The 7,196-nt window shown below is 62.2% G+C and overlaps 2 protein-coding genes across 4 annotated transcripts; both read right to left on the reverse strand.

Annotated features, from left to right (window-relative positions):
- Positions 1-15: 15 nt before the first annotated feature.
- Positions 16-4,480, reverse strand: CNPY3 (canopy FGF signaling regulator 3). The gene is made up of 6 exons (XM_082758254.1): positions 4,228-4,480; positions 3,552-3,675; positions 3,230-3,326; positions 2,870-2,992; positions 2,625-2,742; positions 16-2,512 (listed from the first exon to the last, which is right to left on the reverse strand). Exons 1-6 carry the CDS (start codon positions 4,373-4,375, stop codon positions 2,301-2,303), a joined length of 822 nt encoding a protein of 273 aa, XP_082614380.1. The 5' UTR covers positions 4,376-4,480; the 3' UTR covers positions 16-2,300.
- A 210-nt stretch (positions 4,481-4,690) lies between these two features.
- On the reverse strand, positions 4,691-6,468 carry PTCRA (pre T cell antigen receptor alpha). 3 transcript variants are annotated; one of them, XM_082757740.1, is made up of 4 exons: positions 6,312-6,468; positions 5,865-6,170; positions 5,641-5,682; positions 4,691-4,839 (listed from the first exon to the last, which is right to left on the reverse strand). In XM_082757740.1, exons 1-4 carry the CDS (start codon positions 6,361-6,363, stop codon positions 4,730-4,732), a joined length of 510 nt encoding a protein of 169 aa, XP_082613866.1. In that variant the 5' UTR covers positions 6,364-6,468; the 3' UTR covers positions 4,691-4,729. The 3 variants fall into 3 exon arrangements, with proteins under 3 accessions (XP_082613866.1, XP_082613865.1, XP_082613867.1); XM_082757739.1 differs by having other exon boundaries at positions 5,865-6,433; XM_082757741.1 differs by having other exon boundaries at positions 4,735-4,839; positions 5,641-5,749; positions 5,865-6,433.
- Between the last annotated feature and the right edge of the window lie 728 nt (positions 6,469-7,196).

The following is a 7,196-nucleotide window of genomic DNA, read 5'->3' on the forward strand; positions in this document are numbered from 1 at the left end:
GCCAATCCGCGCCGCCCGCTCCTCCGGCTGCGCGCCACGGCCCGCGGGTGGCGGGGTCGGGGCCGACGCCTGCGGTGCAGCCAAGCGGGGGGCTGCAGAGGGCGGGGGGGGGAACCGGGGGGAACGGAGGGGCTGGAAAGTGTGGGAAGAGGCAGGAGAAGCACTGGAGAAGGGAGGAGTAAGGGAGGAGTAAGGGAGGAGTAAGGGAGGAGTAAGGGAGGAGTAAGGGAGGAGGAGTAATGCCGTGAAAACAGCAGCGCTGAGGGTGTGCGTGACACGCACGAGGTCCTGTGGAAAGCACCGTGAAAAGCTCCTGCGGGCACAAGTGGGAAGTTAACCGGCCTCTGCGCCTAGGGTGTGTAAGGAGCACACTTGTCTTGCTTGATTTTAACCTTGAAGCTTGATTTTGATGCAGCACGTCGGAGGCCGTGCGTCTCGATCCGCCCCAAAAGGCACCCGGGGCACTTCACTCACCCCTGGTGAACTTGGGTCGCTGAATGGGAGCAGGTTGGTGCACAGCTAAGCGCCTTCCGTGGGACAGAGGTAAGCAGCCAAGGACTACGGGGAGCAAAACAGCCCAGGCACAGGAAATGGTGTTAACCATAATGCAAAAAGAATGAAAAAACAAAACAAAACAAAACAAAACATGGGAAAGTTATACCTGCCCAAGACCCCAAAATACTGATTCAATCAGGGCTAGTTCAATCTACAAGCCTAAGACCTGGGTCCAAATACATGTTAAACTCCGGGACTCAGCCACATGAGGTGATAGAACAGCAGTGGGACTGCTCACAGCATGGCGATTGATGTCCAATACCCTACAACAGCCTACCCAGACAGCTAGGGGACAGGCGGAGGCTCCTATGACCATACAATCTCCACACACTATGAGCTTTTTACAGTCAGTGTCTGAAATGCACGTCCTGGCGCTGCACAACTGTCAGACTACAGCACAAATACTTCCAACAGCCCCTCAATGCACGGTGTGACCTGGCCAATGGCGCCGGCTAGTGGGCCAACGAGCAGTCAAAAACCTAGGATGACCAGAGGGTGATCGGTTACGTGGAGATGCTGGAAAGCCTGCACAGTCTTCTATCGCCACAGAGCAAGGACCGCAGGGGTCTTGTATGCAATTTCTGGATATGCCAGCTGGTAGGTGCCCTTTACAGGTATGTAGATCATGCTGCAGCTCGGGAAGTTTTGTTGAAACAGCTGGTGGTTGAAAATGCTCATGCAGATGGCCCACGGGTCTTAAAAACTCTGCAACATCCTGCACTTACAGACAGGATAGATGCACGTCAGAAGGTGGGCACCCCACAGCATCAGGTTAACCCTTTAACGCAGGCTTCTGCTGCTTTCCATGCTGGATCCTCTGAGTCACAGTAACACTGATACTGCCATTATCCTGATCCCAACGGCAGTTACGGGACTGATGGATGACAGATGCCCAGGTGCCGCGATGCTTGACTGAAGTTCGTGGGTAAGGCGGTTTTGGCTCCACAGGACCTGCACAAATTATGTGGGCACAAAAGGTCTCTGCACAGCGCCCTTCCCATCGCTGTAAACTCCAACATTCCGCTCGGTGAAATGAGATACAGGGCCGAGATGGGCCTGACCATCATCACAACAGCCATCGCCGTCCTTTTAGGTTCCATCAAAATGGACAGCTGCTTGGATTTTAATTACACTGGTAAAAATCAACCTATAGCACAAAATATTAATTCCTCTCCATCAATATATAGAAATAGCACAGCCTGCTGCAACTGTGCCAGCCCGAACATCTTCCACTCCACCAACGTGCCCTTAGCACTCCCCTCAGAGATCTTTATCCGCGGGGATTGCGCGTGGGGAGGAACACCCAGGTCCGTTCATGAAAGCATCCAGAAAGGAAGGGAGGGGGTCAATAAACTCAGGCAGGATGGTGAGCAGGGATGGATTAACAATTTTTTTGGTGGTTTTGGGTTGGGAAGCTGGGTTATGCACCTGCTGAAGCTACTCACAGTATGGCTGTTGATTTTCTTATGTATTTTAATACATGTACCGGAAAATGACCGGCCTCTGTACCTAGAGAATATAAAGAAGCACACTCGCCTAATAAAGTTTCATTTCATCCTGCACATCGGAGTCCGTACCTCTCAGTCTGCCACAACTGCCCCCTGCCCCAGCTTGCTGGAGCCTACAGGGGCCAGTGAGTCCATGCCAGGGCTGGCTGGGGGCCGTGGCCCCACAGTGTGGAGCGAACCCCTTCCCCTTCAGTACTTTTGGGGTGAGCACCATGCCTCAGGGCTCCCAGCCCCTGCCTACAGCTCGTCAGCAGGGCTGTGGGGGAGCGGGGCCTCCTCCTGGACACCGTGCTCCTCCAGGGTGGCCCCTGCATCAGGGAGGCTCTCGATGCCCTCACTCTGCTCCTTCACAGTTTTCTTCTTCTTCTTCCTGCTCTTTTTCTTGCTCGGCTTCTCCCCCAAGCTCGCCAAGTCGCCCTTCTTGCCGGTCCATTTCTCTGCCAGGCAGCCTGGGGAGAGAAGCAAAGCCCTGAGGGAGGAGCGGGGCTCCCCACACCCTCACCAGGCCACCCCGCTCTGCCCCATACGTGCCCATCGCCCCTGGGAGCAGCCAAGACTTACTCGCATCCTTCCCTTTTAGCACATGGTCAGCACAGAGAAACTGGGAGAGATCCTCTGTCTGGTGGTGCCTGTACCAGTCCTCGATCACGTCTTCATACTCCTCCACCAGCACGTCGCACTAGCAGAGAAAGGAGAGCCTAGATCCCAGCACGGGGGGTGCGAGTAGGGTGCCAGGTCCTGCCAGCACCCACAGATCCTCCCCCAGCCTGCAGAGCCGCTGCGGGCTGCCCCCGGCGGGCAGGTACCTGCTTTTTGAGGTCAGCCACCTCGGCGGAGGTCTCGTTCCACAGCTCGTAGGGGATGTCCATCACCACCTTGACGCCCTTGTGCACCAGGTTGTGCAGGGTCTCAAAGGTTTCCGACATGCCCTGCGGGGGAAGAGAGCCACCCCGTGAGGCAACATTCCCTGCCCAGCTCCTGCTCTGTCCCCAAAGTGCTGCCCAGGGTACAGACAGGCACAGGGCGTGTATCTCCTCCCCCACACCCAATTTCTGAGGCCTCACGTGCAGATGGCTGGCTAGGGACCCAGAGGACAGAAAGAACAAACCACAATTCAGTGCCCCAGTAGCATGCAGGGAGGCAAGGGACTGAAGGGTAGCCCCCACCTTTGCAAATCTGTTGCTGCCGCTCCTCTCTTTGTGCAGGTTGTAATCCAGCAGCCTCTTGCAGATGTTCTCCGTCACCTCGATGAGCCGGATGTCCCTGCACAGACAGGAGGGAGGGGAAGGGCTCGGTGCTGCTCCCCAGGAACAGCCAGGGTGTGGGGCTGAGCCTTCCTGGAGCAGGAGACACATTCCCCATGCTGTGCTTCCCACGCTGCCAAGCCCTGGTGCATTTTAGGCCCGTGCAGCCCACCTGCTGGCTCAGCAAGGCCCCGGCTCCACAGGCACCAAACGTAGCAGGAGCCCCTATCCTGCTCTCACTTACGACTGCGTGTACTTGACGGCGGAGCCCTTCCCGTCCAGGAAGCCATACTTGGTGTCGATCACCTCCTTGGTCTTGCCGGTCTCCTCAAAAGCAGATTTCAGCTCCAGCGCCACGTACTTGCACACTGCGGGGCGGAAAGCACAGGCGGGTTGGAGGCTTTCAGCGCTCCTGGGGACGGGACTGCTTGGGGAGTGAGTGCTGGGAGAAGGGCTGGATGGAGATGTGAGCAGAGCAAACATCATCCGTGTCCAAAAAAACAAACAGCAGCACCTCAGCTGGTTGTGCTGAGATCCTCTGAAGCGAGGGGAAGACCCAAATCAGACCCAAATCCCTGTGCTAACGTTAGGGAGGCCGGGAGGCAGAGTTCCACCTGCGGGAACCCTTCAGAACCGCACTTGGCAGCCACCCACGGCCTCATCTCTGAGGATGATGATGAGGAGGAGGATGAGGAGGAGGAGGAGGAAGGCTCCTCGTGTACCACAGCAGCCCCACGGCGCATCCCACCCCCTCCCCACAGCACCGAGGCCTCCCACCCCTGAGGGGGCCGTGTGACGGCAGGGCCCAACCGCCCCCCACCCCCCGTTTTCCCTCCGGACACCGTCAGGCGGCCGCAGCGCTTTATTTCCTCAGCGCCTCCCCCTCGCCCAGCCCTCGGAGCCCCCCCGGCCCCGCTCACCCTCGCACTTGCTGGGCAGCCGCACCCAGTCCGAGTCGTCGCCGCCCGCCGCCGCCAGCAGCAGGAGGAGGAGGAGGAGCACGGCGGGGCCCTCGGCCGCCACAGCCGCCGCCGCAGCCGCCATGGCTCCGCTTCCGGGGCCACGCATCCGGCCGCGCCTCGCCCCGGTAACCACGGCAACGGCCAATCCGAGCGGGCTGCGTGGCGCGCCCGGCCAATCCCAGCCCGCGCGCCACGGCAAACCCCGCCCACCGCCTGCCCCCGGGATGGAGGGGCCCCAAGTGTGGGCAGTGCCCTTACCTTCCCCCCCACACACACCCTCCCTCCCCATCCCCAAATTTTGGGGTCCCCCCCCCGCAGCAGCGGGGACCCCGCTCTCCTCCCAAACCCCCCAGCTTTGAAGGGGGCTCTCCGTGCTTCCAGCACCGGGGGGGCTCCTCGCTGCCCGTCCCCTGGGGGCGCCCCCAGACCCAGCAGGGTGCTGCCCCCCCTCCCCAGGCACTCACCCCTGGGCCATGATGGCGGAGGTGAGGAGGGCGTCGAGGAGCGCCACCTTCAGCAGCACCACGCGGGCGGCCGCCAGCAGGGCGGCGGAGCCGCAGGCACGAGGCCCTGGAAGAGGGGAGGTCAACGTAGCTCCCACAGGAGGCCGGGGGGCCGCACCGTCCCCACACGGCCTCCAGAAGTGTGGCGAGGCTGGGAGGGTGGCCTCCAGGCTCCAGGGGCTGTGGGCTTCCTGGGGTCTCACATGGCATCCATCTCCTGCCTCCATCCACGGATTTCAACCCCAGCCTCTATCCTGGGTCTCCATCCTTGGTTTCCAAACCCAGCCTCTGTCCCAGGCCTTCATCTCCAGCCTCCATCTCCAGCTTCCAACCCCAACCTTCACCTCCAGCCTTCAACCCCAGCCTCTATCCTGGGCCTCCATATCCAGCCTCCAACCCCAGCCTTCATCTCCAGCTTCCAACCCCAGCGTCCAACCCCAGCCTCTATCCCAGCCTCCATCCCCAGTCTCCAACCCTAGCCTCCATCCCTGGCTTCCAACCCCAGCCTCCATCCCAGACCTCCATCTACAGCTTCCAACCCCAGCCTCCACCCCAATCCTTCATCTCCAGCCTCCAACACCAGCCTCTATCTCAGACCTCCATCTCCAGCTTCCAATCCCAACCTCCATCCCTGGCTTCCAACCCCAAGCCTCTATCCCAGGCCTTCATCTCCAGCCTCCACCCCTGGCCTCCATCTCCAGCTTCCAACCCCAGCCTCCACCCCAAAACGTTCACCACTCCCACCAGAACCCAGTTTAACACCCCCTCACCCCCTCCCCAGTCCATCCCCACCCAAGCCTCCAGCCTCCCAGCGGGGTTTCCTCCCTGTCGGTGAATTTTCGGGCCACCACCGGGGCCGGGCACTCACCGATCGCGGTGCTGGGGCACGGCTCTGCCTCCTCACCTCTGCCTGCGGGACGGGGAGCAGCTGGGGAGGTGGCTGCAGGTGCACATCGGGGCCGGCCACAAACCCCTTCCTGCGCCCCAAACCGAGGGCAACGTTTGCCCGCGGGGCCTCGCACCTGCACCCCACCATCACGGGAGCCTCATTCAGCTCCGTTCCCACCGAGCCGGGCAGCGGGGACACCCTACCTGTGACGGGGACGGGGCTGGAGCTGCGTGCCGGAGCGGTGCTGTTGGGCCCCACGTGGCAAGCCAGCAGCCCACCTTGCGGGGGGCTTTCGGGGAGGATGGAGACGGCGCAGACGGTGCCGCCGTCCTCCGGCGAGGCCCCGTAGGAGAAGGACTGCAGGGCGCTGCCGTTGCCGCTGGAGATCCAGACGGCGTCGCTGGAGCCGGGCGGCACCTCGCTCACCACGCACACCACCAGCTGCCGGCGCTGCCCGTCCACCACCATGGTCAACGGCGGCGCCAGCGTGGGCACGGAGGCTCCGGAGGCTGCGAGGAGGCGGGGTGGGACCATGGCTAAGCGCTGGGATCCCCTCGCCCTTCGCACCTCGCCATGGATGACCACCATCCTGCCCCGGTGCTATGGGTGGAGGACCCACCACCCTTGTGTCTTGTCACCCTGGTACTCACGGGGCAGGAGCGGGAGCAGGGTGGAGGCCAGCAGCATGCAGAGCACCTCCATGGCAGCAATAGCAGCAATAACAGGACCAGCAGCAGCAACAGCAGCAGCAGGAGGAGCAGAACCAGCAGCAGGACCAGCAGCAGGACCAGCAGCAGCAGCAGGGCTCAACCCCTCGCCACCTCCACCTGCCCCTCGCACCTCCCAGCCCCCGGGGGAGGAGGCTGCGAGGCTGGGGCAGCCTCCGCCGTGGTCCCGCCCCCCCTCCCCGCCCCGCCGCCGTGGTACGGCCCCGGGCAGCGCCATGGAGCCGGCCCGCACCACCGCGCCCTCCCCGCAGCCCGCGGGGGGGGAGGAGGACGCGGAGCCGCCGGCCCCGGCCGCCCCCTCCTCGTTCGCCGAGCTCCTGCGGCTGGTGCGCAGCGGCCGCAGCCCGCCGGGGGTGCGCAGCCCACGGGCAGCCCCCACCGGGGACACCCCCACGGCCTCCAGCCTGCCGCGGCCCAAAAAGCCCTGGGAGAGCCGCCCCGGCCGGCCCTGAGCGCAGGAGGCACGGGAAACCCTTCCCTTCCCTTCCCTTCCCTTCCCTTCCCTTCCCTTCCCTTCCCTTCCCTTCCCTTCCCTTCCCTTCCCTTCCCTTCCCTTCCCTTCCACCAGGCACCAGCTCCAAAAGAATTATTTTTATTTTTATTTAAGAAACATATAAAGAACTCTTAACAAGTGAAAAATTCTCCTTCGTGCCCCCACCGCAAGCAGCGGGGCCCAGCAGGTCCCAGCAGCAGCCCGGCTCTCCCCAAACACACATGGGGCATCAAATCTGTGCTGCTGCCTCCAGGGACTCGAGACGGGGAGCCTGAGCCTTGTGCCTGCTCCCCCCAGCACCGCAGAGCTGCTGG

The sequence above is a fragment of the Aythya marila genome (genome assembly GCF_965140915.1).
Source record: "Aythya marila genome assembly, chromosome: 3".
Taxonomy (NCBI): domain Eukaryota; kingdom Metazoa; phylum Chordata; class Aves; order Anseriformes; family Anatidae; genus Aythya; species Aythya marila.

Excerpts from the sequence above, each read along its gene's own strand:
- CNPY3 (XM_082758254.1), bottom strand. The coding sequence starts at position 4,375 with ATGCGTGGCCCCGGAAGCGGAGCCATGGCGGCTGCGGCGGCGGCTGTG. Across the intron at positions 2,743-2,869 it reads TGGCTGACCTCAAAAAGCAG|TGCGACGTGCTGGTGGAGGA; the intron begins GTACCTGCCCGC and ends TTTCTCTGCTAG. Across the intron at positions 2,513-2,624 it reads GCTAAAAGGGAAGGATGCGA|GCTGCCTGGCAGAGAAATGG; the intron begins GTAAGTCTTGGC and ends TTCTCTCCCCAG.
- PTCRA (XM_082757739.1), bottom strand. The coding sequence starts at position 6,249 with ATGGTGGTCATCCATGGCGAGGTGCGAAGGGCGAGGGGATCCCAGCGC. Across the intron at positions 5,683-5,864 it reads CAGCCCCGTCCCCGTCACAG|GCAGAGGTGAGGAGGCAGAG; the intron begins GTAGGGTGTCCC and ends CCCGTCCCGCAG. Across the intron at positions 4,840-5,640 it reads GTGCCCCAGCACCGCGATCG|GGCCTCGTGCCTGCGGCTCC; the intron begins GTGAGTGCCCGG and ends CCCCTCTTCCAG.